Here is a 17,195-nt window from a genome sequence, read left to right as displayed (position 1 = left end):
AGGGTCATGATGATTGTTCAGTTCTGTCACAGAATTGCTGAAGATAAGTGTCACTGCATGATTACAAAATTGACGGACATATGGTAACAATTAATGTTTTTTTTTAGGAATCATTTAAATACATTAAAATTTTGCACATCACCTGTAGTTTTTTTAGTTTCTGTAGCATTAAATACTTGAAAATTTATTTTTAAATGGTTTATTTTATAAGACTGAATTTTCTGAAATTTTTTCTTCTAAAAGCTCCAAAAAGAAGCATGGCAGGATCATCTAAATCATCATGCAGCAATAATTCAGATGCTGCATGGGTTTGTTAAGGGGAAGTGTTGTCTGACCAATTTGATTGGATACTATGAAGTAGTCACAAAGGAACTGGATGCAAAAAAATTATTTTGATATCATATACTTGGATTTCAGGAAAGCTTTTCATACCATTGCACATGGAAGACTACTGTACAAATTGGAGCAGTATAGCATTAAGGTCAAGTTGCTACAATGGATAAAAGGAGGGTTGAATGGGAGAAGACAGAGTGGTAATCAATGGACACTGCTCTTCATGGACTAATGTTATTGGTGGAGTCCCCCATGGTTCGGTGTTTGTCCCATTGTTGTTTTGTTATATTTATAAGTGATGTTGATGAAGGGATATCAGGTTTAATGTTGAAGTTTGCAGATGATACAAAGGTTGGCAGGGTTGTTAATGACAATAATGATAGTATGCTACTGCAACAGGATCTAGAAAAGTTGGGCAGATGGGCTGAGAAGTGGCACCTAAAGTTTAAATTGACAAATGCAAAGTACTGCATATGGGTAGGGGTAACCCCAGAGAAATATACCAGTTGTGTGGTACTACACTAAGGTTATTGGAGAATGAAAAAAGACGTGGGGTTAATTGTGCAGTCAGATATGAAGTTTTCTGAGCAGTGCAGACAGGCTGTCAGAGCAAGTCATGGGGTTCTGTCAATGATATACAGGAATTTTGTTAGCAGGGATAAGGAAGTGATTATCCCTTTGCATAAGGCAATGCTCGGGCCACACTGTGAGTACTGTGTACAGGTCTGGAGGCTTCATTTTAGGAAGGATGTAGAGTTGCTAGAAGTACAGAGAAGGGTAGCAAGACTGGTGAGGGGAATAAAGGTGTGCTCTTAGCAGGAAAGGCTTAAGTTCTGCAAATTGCAGTGTCTGGAGACTAGGCACCCGTGAGATGATCTGGTTGAGGTGTATAAGGCCTTGAATAGTTTGAGTAGGCTCAATGCTGATGGAATTCTTTGTCTTGCTCAGATTATGTACTATCTAAGATGGCTTAAACTCAAATTGAGGAAAGACAGTTGTAGAATATCAGAAATTTGCCTTTAGCCAGCGGGTAGTTCATTGCTGGAACAAACAAACTTCCATTTGTCGTTTGTGGAAGTTAATAGCTTAAATAAATTTAAGAATGAACTGGACAAAATTTTGAGGTGAATGGATGGGTGGGAAGGTTTTTTTTTTTTTTTTTTTTTGGCTGTGCTGTAAAAGCTTGCTTTTTTGCAACATATGCCTCTGCTAATGCTAATGTAAATTTATTTACATGATTATTGTCTTGACTTGATTTTCACATTTTAAAAGGGTTGTTACTATGAGTGATTATATACCTTGAATGGGAAACAGTCTTCCTTGTATATATTTCCATTGCTTATGAGATAAAATTCTGTGTATAACATTTATTTGTATATTTAAAATTTAAATGTGTAATTAATGAATAAATAATTTTTTAAATTGCATTTTAAAAAAAGTTCTCTAGTACTGCTGCCAGGAAATCTGAACTATATTTTAAATGGAAACTTTGAAAGTTACTTGAAATTTGTTCTATCACATTAGAATGAATTTTTTACAAATAAAAAATATTGGAGGAGGTGTTCTGGTTTATTTTGTATTTTTACAGATTTTACAAAGAGGTTATTTATTTTTTTTATTATATTTATAATTTTATTTTATTATAAATACAGAAATATCAAACGCTATCTTCTCTTGACAAACGCCGACCGGGCTAGCCGAGTGGGTAAAGTACCTGCCCGGCAACCCAAAGGTCGCGGGTTCGATTCCCACCTCGGGCTTGGATCAAAGTACTGCAAAAACCTTGGGAGGTGCAATATGGCCACAGAAGCCGATGCGCCAACAACTACCAAATCAAAAATCTTGACAAACATAGATGGCTGCAAACTGGATTTCTTATACACTAGATTAGGTTAAACTTGTGCTTTTATTGACTTGCTTTAGCAGCTACTCCTTGGTGACTATCCTCTTTTTAGCATCCATCATATTGATATTTCATGCTCTTGGTCTATATTTTTCCATTTCTTTTATATTGTGATGGAATCTTTTGTTTCATAATCTGCTATTGCTTCCCAAAACATTCTGTACTACATTTTAAAGCTAGTCCAACTCTCTCTCAGTTTGGTTTATGGATTATTCAAATACAGAATCCAGCAGCTGCTTGCAGATTAAAAAAAAAAAAAAAAAAAAAAAAACCCTGCTGTAATTTTTTTTTTTTTTTTTATTTATTTAAGTGATGGCAATTTCATGCAAACATACTTGAAACAATTTCCTTCTTTGTTCGGGGCTTAGTTGAACTGTTTCATCCAACCTAGCTTTATATGCAGAGGAGGCAACAGTACTCTTTTTTTCAATCTAATAGTGGCTTGCCTGTAATTTTCTTTTGAACCTGGTGCCAGAGACTATCTTGATGGCTACACTTTCCTTTTTTAATGTTGACTTCTTGCTCAGCTGTACCACTGGCACAGAAATTAAGGAAGTTTTGTGTAACCAAATTGTTGGCCGAGTGGTAGGCTAGTAACTTGAAAATCTACACATACTAGCCAAAAACATCCTTGTACTGAATTTTTTTTTTTTTTTTTTTTTCAAAAGAACTTGACATTTTCATAGTTTTCGCTTAAGTGCTAAATGGATGCATGCTTGTTCCATTATGAAGGAGAACTCTTTTGAGGCTTTGCTTTGATGAGTCATTAAATAGCTTTCAATCTATTGATTAGTAGACAATTCCAGAACAGTTCATAACTGCAGGAATGTTGTTGCAATATATTGTACTTTCTTTGGAAAAATGTGGAATCTTCTTTTTCATGATGTTATAGCCATCATAGACACCATGAAATGACTGTTCCTGTGGCAGCAGATTCTTTGATTTTAGTCTTGACCTAAAAGTCCCGCAAACTCATATAACAAAGTTAAATTTCTGTATAATTAAGCTTTGAGATTTATTGAGAAATAAAAAAGTATTGTTTATATATTTATGATTTAAGTGTGCATATGTTAATAGACATTAACTGCTTGACTTGACTGCTATTAGAATCAATCGTGAAATTCATAGCATCATTTAGTCATTACCTGAAACTGGCATGTCAGGAAAGAACCATCTCCTATCCGAATGATTGAGCCTAGACCTGGTCTGGAAAGACCGATTTATGTGACAATGAATGTGTTAAACTGTGGCTGTTTTTGCTACATACATAGTGTTCTGTGATTTGAATTTGTGAATGCTGTAAACCATGAATATGATGAAGCATAATTGTTTTTAGTTAATGAGAAATTACAAATCCTAGGAGAGGTATACAGAAGAAATAAGAAAAAGGATGTTTTGGAATGTCAGGGAAACTCTTTCAGTGGTCCTCAAAAAGCAGGAATTGATTACAGAACAAAGCAGCATGTGAATTCTGATACAAAATGGTAAAATCCTATGAAGTGATTTGATGCCATGCTTAAATGGATTACCACTGTTCAGGATATTTTGTGTTACATTATTTCACAGGATATTTTACATGCGCACGCCATATTTTACTCATTTTGATTGCTTATTACATGCACATCTTGGTTAAAGAAGCGATGTTGGTTAGGTAAGTTATGCTGTTTTTAATTCCATAATCTATATAATGAATTTTCTGTAATATATATATATATATATATATATTATTATTATTTTTTTTTTTTTTTTTTTGTTCTCCTTGGCTGAAGCTTTACTATATTATTATTTCCTGATATAAAATGTTTTACTATAGTAGCTTAATTAATTATGAAATGTTTGAAGTTATTGTTTTGACTTTTTTTATAGGATGAATCAAGAGAGGAAGGCAATGAAGAAAGCATAACTCATATCACTGGAATGCATTTAGTGTACCATCTTCAGGCTTTGCAGTTTGTAGATATGCTTCTTGCATATCATGCAAGAGGTACTGTATAAATATTTTTATATTTAAGGATTTTGCTTTATCCCCACCCCCTTTTTTTGTATGTAAAGTTGTATTGGATTGTGCCATTGGTTAGTGTTGAATTTGTGTTTTTAGATATCAGCAGGCCAATAAGTATGTTATAGTAAATGGATTGAACATATAATTTTATTTAGTTAGAGAAACACAGTATTGGCTGTAATAGCAACAGTAAGCCTATAATAATAATAATAACAACAAATTATCATGAAATGCTATACCTTGTGCTATTGAGGTTTTATTTATTGGTATGTTAGCAGGGAAACAAAGATACCAACTTTATTCCCAGAACAATGTGTATCACTAAAAAAGTTGTGTACATTTACAAATTTTCATTTTGAATTCTCTAATCAGGTCAAACAGAGGTGGTATGTGAGATTTAGTTACTGGGTTCACTGTAATTTCCAGTCTGTGGAGTACCAGTGATGAATTTTTGAAATCAGGTGGTATGTATGGAAACTATTTGCAAAGATAAGTTCAGATAACGTGAGTAGAAATGCATTTGGGGTAGAAACACATATATGATTGCCTGTCTTTATAATGATTTTGTTACTATGCTTGGTTGGTTGGTTTTAGATTCATTAGCAAGCCTTATTGGGATGATTACATGTCATTGTCCTGTGTATAAGCTGTTCTCTGGTGCTGCTTTTGACACAGTTACCATAGATTGCTCACTCCTGATCTACTCTTCATTAAATAAATTTAAAATTTATCGTATGGCCACATTAATATTTTCCATTCATTTTTTCCCTTAATTAATAATACTACATGCGGTGAAATTCTGAAATATCAACTTCTTAGTCATAGTATTTTTTTTTTAACTTAATTAGTCACACAGGTTGATTTTTTGCTCCCCATCCTTTAGAAGTTTATAATGCACTCACATATATGAATATTTTTTATTGTCAAAATCCTACACACAAATTGTTATAATCATATGTCAAGCTTTAAATAAATAAGTTTTTCATAAATCAAGTTTGAAATAAAGAAAACTTAAAATAACCTAAATTTCCCACTTCTGTGCAGCCATTATGGGGGTTTTTCATTGATATATTTTTCTAGTTAATATCACTATCATGTCAGTTCATAATGGTTGCACTTTGTTTTTTTAAAAATTCTTATCTTATGTGGCTTCTTTTAGTAATTATAGAACTCCATTTAAAACAATAAAAATAAAGTATAATGCAGCAGAAAATGAAGGGTGTATTAATATATTCTTTATCCAGTCAAACCTCTTTATGTATTTTTAAATAATATAACTTGTTATAAAAAATAGTTTTGTTTTAATTTTCATAATCTTACTGGTCATTTTTAATGATTACTGCATTCCATTTAGAAAATTATGTGGCAGCATAAAGGGAGTCAGTCCTCTTGCATCTCCCCACCCCCCACTGTCATTTAAATATTTATAGAAATGATTGACCATGAAAATTAAAAATAAAATTAGTGAAAGACATTCGTAATTAGTGCTGCAATACAATTTCTATGGCATCTAAATCAGATTTAAACTTCTTTATGTAGTCTTTACAGGTACTTGACACTCCTAAGATCCTGCATTTTTAGCAGGAAAATTTTAAAATCACTGCAGTATAGGTCTTTGAGGCTGTTGCAGACATTCTCTGAAATATGCCAGGCTGTGCTTGCTACTTGGGAGTCTAAAATGCTGATGGAACTGATATTCAGTTGACATTCAAGTCAAGTGGACCTAATTGCGGTAAAGTCTGATAGGTCTGTGACAGCCAAATCCTCTGCTTGTGCCTTCACAGTGGTGAGATTGTTAGTAACTCTAGGTATAACCCCCATGTACAAGTCCTGAAATACGGCACCTAGCACACTGTAGGTGACCATAAGCGGGAAGCAAGGTGTGGTACCCACACTACATGGAGGAATGCTGCCCCTCTGTGGTACCAGGCATTACTAGGTGGTAGATGGCTTTCATCAACCAGTGCAATACTACCACTTTGCTTATTGGAGGCTTGAAGTGGCAGAAATCATGTTTAGTCTCCAGAGCAAAGCTCCAGCAAATCCTCTCCCAAATCTTCCATCATACAGCATGATTAATATCTTTTGAGGTTATATGATGGGCATCATGGCAATATCCAGTCTTCCTTACATTTTGAGAGTACAGCTCTAAAATGGTATTTGCAGGCCAACCACAGCAGGGAAAGGCAACCAGACTGGTCACAGGAACAGAAGGGTGCTCTTACTTAGAAAGGCTTCAGTTCTGCAAATTGCAGCACCTTGACACTAGGCACCTGCTGAGAGATCTGATTGAGGTGCTTAAAGCCTTGAATGGATTGAGCAAGCTGGATGTTATGGCATTCTTCCACTTGCTGAGACTACACTCATGAGGGGACATAAATTCAAGTTGAGGAAGGATAGATGTGTGGAAGTTTTCTTTCAGCCAACTGGTGGTTGATTGTTGGAACAGGTTTCCATCTATTATTGTGGACGTGGATGAGTTGAATAAATTCGAGGAAGAACTAGATAAATTCTTGGAGTATATGGATGGGTGAACTGTGTAGGTTTCATTTTGGGGCCGATGCTATATAAGCTTGTTTACTTGCATCATTTGCCACTACTACTACTACCAGCAAAAATAATAATAATAAATAAAAAAAATTACCTGTTTGATTTTCTCATGTACGTATCTGTCCTACTGATATCTGAATTTCCCCAATTGCTGACTAAAAAAATATTTCTGCAGTCCAATCTAAACCTCATCCTCTTTAATTTGAATTTATGACCCCTAGTTTCTCCTGTCAGGGCCTTTATAGCCTTCAGTTTCTCTTTCAGAGCGCCTTATACACTTAGTTATATCTCCTTTCTCCTCTAAGGTGCCTAGTTCCCAAGCTCTGTAGTCCATACATTTGAAGTTTTTGCTCATATGGCTGATCCCTTTTGCTGATTTTAATGGTCTCGCCAGGCATGTTGCCTGTTTTTGGACTCTTTTCAAGAAGTGGTCTTTTTTTTTGTATAAGACAATTGGCAATTGCCTTATACAAAAAAATTAATTAATCACACTGTATAAGGCAATTGGTCTTACAATTGCCTTATACAGTGTGATTATGATGTCCCTATCTCTACAAGTAAATATTCGATGACTCACTAATAGGCCATGAGCTTTCCTTGCCACCCATCTGCACTGCTGTATAGAACTTCCTGTCTGACCATATTGTAACTCCCAAATCCCTTTCTTCCTCTGTTGTTTTTAATTTTTCCTCCAACAGTATAAGTTACTTTTTTTGTTGCTGTTCCCAAAGTGTAAGACCTTGCATTTTGCTGCATTAAAACATAGCTATAACTTTTCTGACTATCCCTGAATTCCATTTGGGTCATCCTGAGGAAGTGCTGCTTGGCACTATTTCACCAATTTTGACATCATCTGCAAATTTTGACATCATGCAGTGTATCCCTTTATTGATGTCACTTAAGATAATCAAAAACACAATGGTCCCAGTGCCAATCCTTTGAGAACCACACTTCTTACATTAGCCTAATCTGGAGAGTAACCATTAATCACAACTCTCTGCTTCCTGCTATGCAGCAGCCCTACAATCCGTCTAAGGATTTTCTCAATGTGACTTCAAAATGTCCCAAATTATATAGTAACATCTCATGTGGGACTGAGTCAAATGCCTTGCTGAAATTCAAGTAAACAATGTTGTAATTATTTCCTTCTTCTAGCTCACAAGTGATGACTCTGTCAAATTAGCTAACCAGGTTAATTGAACATGAAGTTCCCTTTGCAAAACCATCATTCTGTTTGTAAAAGGAAAATTTAAATGATACTGTACCAAACCCTTGATTATTGCTTCCATGATTTTCCCTACCCTGAAGTCCAGCTTCACTCTTAGTTGTTGTTATTTGGTTTTTTTTTTTAGGAGCATTAGCAACTAAGGCCATATTGCTCCGGGGATATGCGGTGGTCATTTCCTGACCTTTCCGCATCCTTTGTATTTGGTGGGTACAGGCTCAAACCCTGGTCTAATCAAGAAGCGTGTGCTACTCACTGCTGCTCCTGCCCACCTGGCTACAGAGGTGCCCTTCATTCTTAGAACCACCTTTATGAATTGGAAATACATTGGGACTTCTCCAGCCTGAGGAAATCTCTCTCTCTCTCTCTCTCTCTCTCTCTCTCTCTCTCTCTCTCTTATTCCAGTGATTCCCCCCACAATTTACCTTACTCTCTCTCTCTCTCTCTCTCCCCTTATTCCAGTGATTCCCCCCACAATTTACCTTAATGGTTCAATACATTCTCTTGTTGCCTCCCCCAAAATTACTGTGATATGCCATCAACTCCAAGAGAGTATAAGAGGTTATAGTACCTGGCCTAAATGTATAAAATGCATGACAGCAGAAGGAAACTAAAGTAGCAGATAGTGACCACAATACCATAAAATGGGTTGTATTTAAAGAAACTATGTGGACAAAAGAATCAATTCCAACAGAAGGAACTATAATGGAATAAGATATTTCTTGGGCTTGATCTACTGTATGGATCAGATGCAAATATGCTATGGGAAATATACAATGGATTTATCATCGCAATCACAAATATATTTGTTCCAGTGGTCAAGGTCCATAAATGTAAAATGCCAAATTGGAGGATAGGTGAGGTTAATATTTTAATATGAGCAAAAGAAACAAGTGTGGGACAATTACAGACAAACATTTGATTCTAATTTGTATCAGCATTATAAGAGAATATATAACAAAGCCACTGATGGGGCAAGATGGGTGAAAGCCGATTAGGAGAAATTGCTGGACATCTTAGAATAGGTATAGGAAATTCTTGTGTGAATACAGAAAAGAAGAGGATAAATCAAATAGTCCTTAGAAAGCCAAGAAGAAATAGAAGATGAGTTGAACAGATACTTCTGAATGCTATTTATGTGAAGCAAGCTGAACTTTCCAGGGGATGTGAAACAGTCAGATTAGCATTAGTAGAGGCATAAGATGCAAGAAAGCAAGCTTATTTCACCTTTCACAACGACATATGGAAGTTTGTTCCAGCAATCAACTACCTGCTGGCTAAAGGCAAATTTCCGCACATCTATTTTACAATTGTCTTTCTTCAATTTCGGTTTATGCCTCCTCAGGTTTGTAATCTGAGCAAGAGGAAGAATCCTATCAACATTGATCTTGGTCAATCCACTCAATCCATCCACTTGAATCAGATCGCCTCACAGGTGCCAAGTCTCCAGATGCTGCAATTTGCAGAACTTTAGCCTTTCTTCATAAGAACACCCCTTAGTTCCCCTCACCAGTCTTGTTGCTCTTCTCTGTACTCACTCTATCAACTCTACATCCTTCCTAAAATGAGGAGTCTAGACCTGTACACAGTACTCAAAGTGTGGCCTGACCATTGCCTTATACAAGGGAATAATCACCTCCTTATCCCTTCTCGAAAAATTATTATTATCAGGTGCAGCATGAGCCTAAGACTTCCTCCTGTATATCATTGACAAAACCCAAGACCTACTCTGGCAGCTTGTCTGCACTGCTCAGAAAACTTCATGTCTGACTGCACAATTACCCCCAGGTCTTTTTTCATTCTCCACTACCATGAGTGTAGTACACAGTTGGTACATTTATCTGAGGTTACTACTACCCATATGCAGTACTTTGTATTTGTTAAACTTCAGTTGCCACTTCTTAGCCCATCTGCCCAACTTTTCCAGATCTTGTTGCAGGAGCATACTGTCATTTCTGTTATTTAAAACACTGCCAACCTTTGCATCATCTGCAAACTTTGACATTAAGCTTGATATACCTTCATCAATATATCTTCAGCAACTTCACCTTTATGCCAAACTGCTCCAATTTGTATTGTAGTCTTCCATGTGCAACAGTATCAATAACATTTTTGAAATCCAAGTATATGATATCAGAATTATTTTTTTTTGGTTCAAGCTCCTTTGTGACCATGTCACAGTATCCAATCAAATTGGTCGGACAAGACTTCCCCTTAACAAACCCATGCTGTGTGTGAATTGTTACTGCAGCCGTGTCTAGATGATTCTGCAATGCCCTTTTTTTTTTTATGTAAACCCCAAACACGAGAGGTATTAGAACCTATAGTACTTAGTACCATGCTTGGGTTGGAGGTTGAGAAGACGAAAGAAGATATTTGTTGACATTGGACTTGAACTTCTGTAGAATGTAATTTTCAGGAAATAGGTATGAAGTAAGGTTGTTCCAGAAAACGGCAGTTGAATGAATAAACAAGGAAGATGAAAAATTGGTTCTGTGAGTTTGAAGGTGGACCATAAATGGATGTTAGCTGGTGGCAGCATGTGTTTGGACTGTTTTGAAAGAGAGAGAGAGAGAGAGAGAGAGAGAGAGAGAGAGAGAGCGGGAATTATAGAAGCCAATTCAGAAGAACAGTGCCCATGGAAGTATCTGTAGAAGAGGCCTGCAGCAGAAACAGTACGTCTATGAGACAGTGAGTGGAGAGACTCTGTTAGAGATGAATCATTAATTAACCTAAATGCCCTCTTCTGAATGGAATCAAGAAGCCTGAAAGAGGTTTTGGGGGCACCACCCCAGATGTGGGAACAATATTCCATGCAGGATGGATTTGCGATTTATACAGAGTGAGCAAATGTTTGGAAGAAAAGTAACGCCACGAGAGCGAAAGAGAAAACCAAGTTTTTTAGATGCAGAGGAAGCAATATTTGTAATGTGCTTGTGCCAAGAGAGATTAGAAGTCAGGGTAATCCCCAAAAGAGAGATATCATTTTGCCTAGAAATCGGAGTGTCACTAAAGATAAGCATAGGAGCAGAAGAATCCTTTTTGCGAGATATAAGACGAGATTGGATTTTAGAAGGGTTGAAATCAACTAAGTTGTCTTTGCCCCACTGGAGAATTACCTGAAGATCGACATTTAAGGAATTGGTAGCAGATTTTCGAGAAGTTGAAGCTGATTGAGCAGGACGAGGTTTCTCAAAATGGAAAGTGGAATGCAATGTGCTATCATTGGCAAAACTATGGATAGGATTTCCAGTCAATGGAAAAAGGTCGTTAATACACAAGAGGAAAAAAGTGGGGGAAAGAACTGAACCTTGGGGGACACCGGCATTAGTGGAGAAGTTAGAAGACAGAGAGCCATCTACCATCACCCTCAGTGAGCGATCAGAGAGAAAACTGGATAACCAATTACTAAAAACAGTTGGCAAACCATAAGATGGAAGCTTGTTTAGAAGACCTTTATGCCAAACACGATCGAAAGCCTTTGAGATGTCAAGAGCAACTACTTGTGTTTCATCGAACCTTTCCATTGAATTAGTCCATAAATGGGTAACATAAGCCAGAATATCACCAGTGGATTGACACTGATGGAATCCATACTGGCGATCGTTGATCAGACGGAAGGTTTCTAAGTAGTGTAAGAGTTGGTGGTTAATTGATTTCTCCACTACTTTAGAAAGAGTAGAAGTAATTGCAATGGTACGATAATTGGATGGAGGGATTTGTCACCCTTTTTAGGAACTGGCTGGATATGAGCAAATTTCCAACCAGAAGGAAAAACACCTTTGGAATAAGAAAGTGAAAAAAGGCGGCATTAAATAGGAGTAAGTTCAGGAGCACAGATTTTGAGAACAAGTGGAGAAATACCATAGGGTCCGGGAGCTTTCTTAGCATCAAGATTTGTCAAAATCCTTCTGACATCCTTTTGACAGAAGACCACAGGAGGCATTGAATGGAGTGTGTTGGGAATGGTGGGAGGTGTTTTCCCAAGATCATTAATACATGAGCTGGAAGAAAAATGGGATGCTAGCAGGTCAGCTTTATCCTTGGATGAAGTGACAACCGAACCATCTGGTTTGGACAGATGTGGGAGCAGAGATGGGCAAAAGTTGTGGCCAATAGCTTTGGCAAGAGACCAGAATGTTCGGCTACCATTAGGTAAGAAGCAAGTTTTCTACTCTTAGCCTGTTCAAACCCTAGTTTGGACTGATTAATAATTGCTTTACAATTGTTGCGAGCTTTGGTGTAGGCAGAAAATGAAACTGAAGAATTAGAAACAAGCCAATTACGATATGCAACATTCTTCTCTTGAACAGCCTTAGCACATTTATTGGAAAACCAAGGTTTAGATAAAAGACGACATTTTAAAGTGGAGTGTGGGATTAAGGATTCCATTCCTGCAAGAATAATTTCACTGAAACGATCTGAACAAACATTGACATTAGAAGTTTTGAAACAGTAATCCGACCAAAGAAAAGAAATCTCGCAGGTCATCCCATTTTGCATTCTTGTAATGCCAAACAACACAAGGTTGGGAATAGCCATGAGATAAAGGCTCCATTGGAGAAGAGACAATCACCAAGTTGTGATCTGAAGTGCCCAAAGGACCTCTCACTTCGACCGTGTACTTAGAAGGGTTGTTTGTGAGAAAAAGATCAAGCGTTTTGGCTGTATGATTAGGATTGTCCGGTATTCTTGTAGATAAATGAACAATCTGTGCAAGGTCATTAGTAATTGCAAAAGCCTCAGCATCTCGACCAGCTGTGTCGGTGTGACTAAAAAGCGGAAGCCAGCTGGAGTTGTGAACATTAAAATTACCTCTCTGTTAGGAAAGTTGGACTGGAGAAAGTCAAGTTGCAAAGAGAGGAAGTCAAAGAGCTCCAAGTGATTAGTGGAGTTGGGAGAACGGTAGTGACAACAGATGAATTTGACACAATGAGGTAGTAGTAGTAGTGGCATGTGATGCAAGAAAGCAAGTGTATGAGCTTATGCAGCATCAGCCAAAAAAAAAAAAAAATCACACCATTCCCTCCAAATGCCTGTTCAGTTACTCCTTAATTTATTCAACCTATCAACTTCCACAACGACAGATGGAAATTTGTTCTAGCAATTAACCACCCGCCGGCCAAAGGCAAATTTCCGCACATCTATTCTACATCTGTCCTTTCTTAATTTGAATTTATGCCCCCTTAGGTTCGTAATCTGAACAAGTGGAAGGATCCCATCAGAATTCAGCGTGCGCAACCCATTCAAGGCCTTATACACCTCAATCAGATCACCGCGCAGGTGCCTAGTCTCCAGCCACTGCAATTTGCAGAACTTAAGCCTCTCTTGGTAAGAGGATCCCTTCATTCCCCTCACCAATCTTGTTGCCCTTCTCTGTACACGCTCAAGTAAATCTACATCCTTCCTAAATTGAGGCCTCCTGTACACAGTACTCAAGGTGTGGCCTGACCATTGCCTTATAAAGAGGGATAATTACCTCCTTTTCCCTGCTAGCAAAATTCCTATATATCATTGACAAAACCCCATGACCTGCCCTTGGCAGCCTGTCGGCATTGCTCAGAAAACTTCATATCTAACTGCACAATTACTCACAGGTATTTTTCATTTTCTACCACCTTAAGTGTAGTACCACACAGTTGGTACGTTTCTCTGGGGTTACTTCTACCTATATGCAGTACTTTGCATTTGTCAAGGTTAAACTTCAGTTGCCTCTTCTTAGCCCATCTTCCCAAATTATCTAGATCCTGTTGCCGTAGCACACTGCCATTACTGGCATTAACAACCCTGCCAACCTTTGTATCATCTGCAAACTTCGACATTAAGCCTGATATACCTTCATCAATATCATTGATAAATATACAAAACAACAGTGGACCCAACACCGAACCCTGTGGGACTCCACTAATAACATTAGTCCACGAAGAGCAGCACCCATTGATTACCTCCCTCTGTCTTCTCCCACTTTACTATCCTTTTATCCATTGTAGCAACTTACCCTTAATACCATTCTGCTCCAATTTGTACAATAGTCTTCCATGCACAACAGTGTCAAAAGCTTTCCTGAAATCCAAATATATGATATCAAAATTATTTTTTGCATCCAGTTCCTTTGTAACCACATCATAATATCTTATCAAATTTGTCAGACAAGACTTTCCCTTAACAAACCCATGCTGTGTCTGAATTATTGCTGCAGTCTTATCTAGATGATCCCGCAGTGCATCTTTAGCCAGTGACTCCATTATTTTACCCGGAACAGAAGTTAAACTAACTGGTCTGTAATTACTCATGTCACCCTTCGATCCCCCTTTGTGAATTGGGGATACATTTGTACATCTCCAGTCCGTGCGAACCTCCCCTGTGTCCAAAGATGCTTTCATAATTATGGCTAAGAATTTGCTTAGTTGCTTTGCCGCCTCCTTTAATATAACTGGATAGATCCCATCCACCCCAGGTGCCTTTCTTATGTTTAACTTCAACAATTTCTCCTCCACTTTGCTCTCAGTTATTACAAAATCATTAAGCACCCTACTACAATTTGATAACCTTCTGCCATTTTCAAACCTTAATAATTCCTCATGTGTGAATGTAGATGCAAAATACTCATTCAGTTTGTTTGCTATGTGAGCAGGATCATCAACATTCGAACCATCGATGTCAAGTGGACCAATCAGATTCATCCCCTTCCTTTTAGAGTTTATATAAGTAAAGAAATCCGTGCTGTTTTTCTTTGTATCTTTTGCCAAGGATTTCTCGTAATCTGCCTTCGCCTGCCTAACCTCCTTTGTGACCTGATTACAGACTAGCTTATATCTGCCATAGGCTTCTGAGTCGCTTGATAATTTTTATGCATCCCATGCATTTTTCTTCTCTGTTACGAGTCTCATTAGTTCATTAGATAGCCATTTAGGCCTAAACCGTGAACAATATTTCTTAAGAGGTATGAAACTTTTAGTAGCATCCACGATTAATTCCTTGAGTGCTTCCCACTTAGAATTTACTGTTGGTAACATCGTCAGTTGATCCCACTGTACAAATTTAAAAACTTTCTGAGACCACTGTACTCACCTTTACGGAAGCAAAAACCCTTTCCTTTACCCCCGATGGTAATTAAATCTTTAAGTAAATCCCACATCAGTACATTGTGATCACTGCCACCTATTGGTTCCTTTATCTGCAAATTCTTAATACATGAATGATCACTGCTGATAACCAGTTCAAGAGTATTACTCTCTCTGGTTGCCTCTCGAACATGCTGCTGCAGAAAACAATCATCCAATAAATCCACAAAAGTCTAACTATTGTGTGAGTGACCAATCCACAAGTTCCAGTCAATATCTGGGAAGTTAAAATCCCCCATATAAGACATTCCGATTTACTAGCCCACTCTATTTCTCTGTACAATTGTTCATTGTATTCATTCGAGTCATTAGGCCTATAACACACTCCTACTCTTATTTTTGCTTTCGCAGTGCTTATGTCACACCAAACTGACTCAACAGTGCACTGTTCATCTATATCAACTGGGTGCACTTCTTTCGTTTTATGTTTTTCTTAATTAACAGCATAAAACCTCCTCCCTTTCTATCCTGTCTATCCTTTCTGTACACATTGTACTCCCCAAATTCCAGTTCTGCATTCCTAATATCTCTGTGACACCACATCTCTAATGTGGTGTCACAGAGATATCCTAACAATATCCGCCTCTACTATCCTAACAATATCCGCCTTTGATGTCTTGACCAACACTTCAAATTCATCAAATTTATTTACTATACTTCTAGCATTGGTATACATGCTCCTATTCCTATCTTAGTTACCCTAACACATCCCATATACCCACCTATTTTACGATGACTGCCATCTGTCCCTGAAACCCCCAACACCCCTCGCTCCAGGTTGCTACTTATTCTAATAGAAGTTGTGCAAGAATCACCTTCACCTCTGCCTGCGACTACTGTTAAACTATTAGTCCTTGTATCCCCCACCCCCAAGCTATCAGTTTTCTGACCCACCTAACACTGCCTCGATAGCATCAGCAAATATTCTTGCACTCTTTCTATTTAAGTGTATCCCATCCCTGTAGAAGCAGTCTCTCCTGTTAACAAGTACAGACCAGGCTGAAAAAAATTCTATCCCTTGAGCCTTGCACAATCCCTTGAGCCTTGCACAATATCCACTCTACAACGTCATCAACCTTTGCCCCTGGCAGACATACCCTGGTCCTGTTGCACCTATCATTTTTACAAAGCATGTTCCCCATTTTCCTGACAATAGTCACCAACAACTACTAGTTCCTATGGGACCAGTGCATTCTACCTTGGGGGTTGCCACTGTGTTGTGTGATGACCAAGTGCAAGCTCTGCCGTTGATGTGGGCAGCTGAGAGACTGATGGGCCCCTCAATTTAGATCCTTCGAGGGCATCCACCCTGTCCTTCAAGCTGTCATATAGGCCCATAACAACGTTGAGTTTCCAATCATATTGGAAACTGAGTGGACCAATATGATTTATCTCCTTCCTTCTAGAGTTATCATAAGTAAAGAACTCTTTGGTGTTTTTCTTTTCATCCTTTGCCAAAGATTTCTTGTAATCTGCCTTTGCCTGCCTAACCTTCTTTGTGACTTGATTGCAGACCAGGTTACATCTTCAGTAGGCTTCTGTGTCACCTGATAATTTATATGCATCCTATGCATTTTTCTTCTCTGCCACGAATCTCATTAGTTCATCTGACATCCATTAGGCCGAAGCATAGGCCTAATATTTCTTTTGGAGCAAAAAGCCTCCAAATTCTAAATGGAAAGCTTCCAAGATTACTTCTTTGAATGCTTTCCATTTAGAATTTGCTGTTGGTAACATCATCAGTTGGTCCCACTGTATAGAATTTAAAAAAAATCTCTGAGACCACTGTAGTCACCTTTACGAAAAGCATAGACCGCTTCCCTTTACCCCTGATGGTAGTTGCATCTTTAAGTAAATCCCACATCATTACACTGTGATCACTGCCACCTAGTGGTTCCTTTATCTGTAAATTCTTAATGCAAGAATAATCACTGCTGATAATCAGATCAAGAGTGTTACACCTCCTCTGGTTGCCTCTCTAACATGCTGCTGTAGAAAACAATCATCCAATAAATCCACAAAATCCTTGCTAGTGTGTGAGTGACCAATCCACAAGTT

The 17,195-nt window shown here is 37.8% G+C and overlaps 1 protein-coding gene across 2 annotated transcripts in view; it reads left to right on the top strand.

Annotated features, from left to right (window-relative positions):
• Nucleotides 1-17,195, top strand: part of vir (VIR_N domain-containing protein) — a 346,195-nt gene that overhangs the window by 129,933 nt on the left and 199,067 nt on the right. For both annotated transcript variants that reach the window (XM_090377624.1, XM_090377623.1), the window contains exon 17: nt 4,103-4,220. In XM_090377624.1, the coding sequence (XP_090233750.1) occupies nt 4,103-4,220 (118 nt within the window). The remainder of the gene's footprint in view (nt 1-4,102; nt 4,221-17,195) is intronic.

This window comes from Mastigoproctus giganteus, chromosome 7, assembly GCF_048544385.1.
Source record: "Mastigoproctus giganteus isolate SK-2022 chromosome 7, ASM4854438v1, whole genome shotgun sequence".
NCBI classification, from domain to species: Eukaryota; Metazoa; Arthropoda; class Arachnida; order Uropygi; family Thelyphonidae; genus Mastigoproctus; species Mastigoproctus giganteus.
The sequence above is the reverse complement of the archived record's forward strand: the minus strand, read 5'-3'. Positions and strand labels throughout refer to the sequence as shown.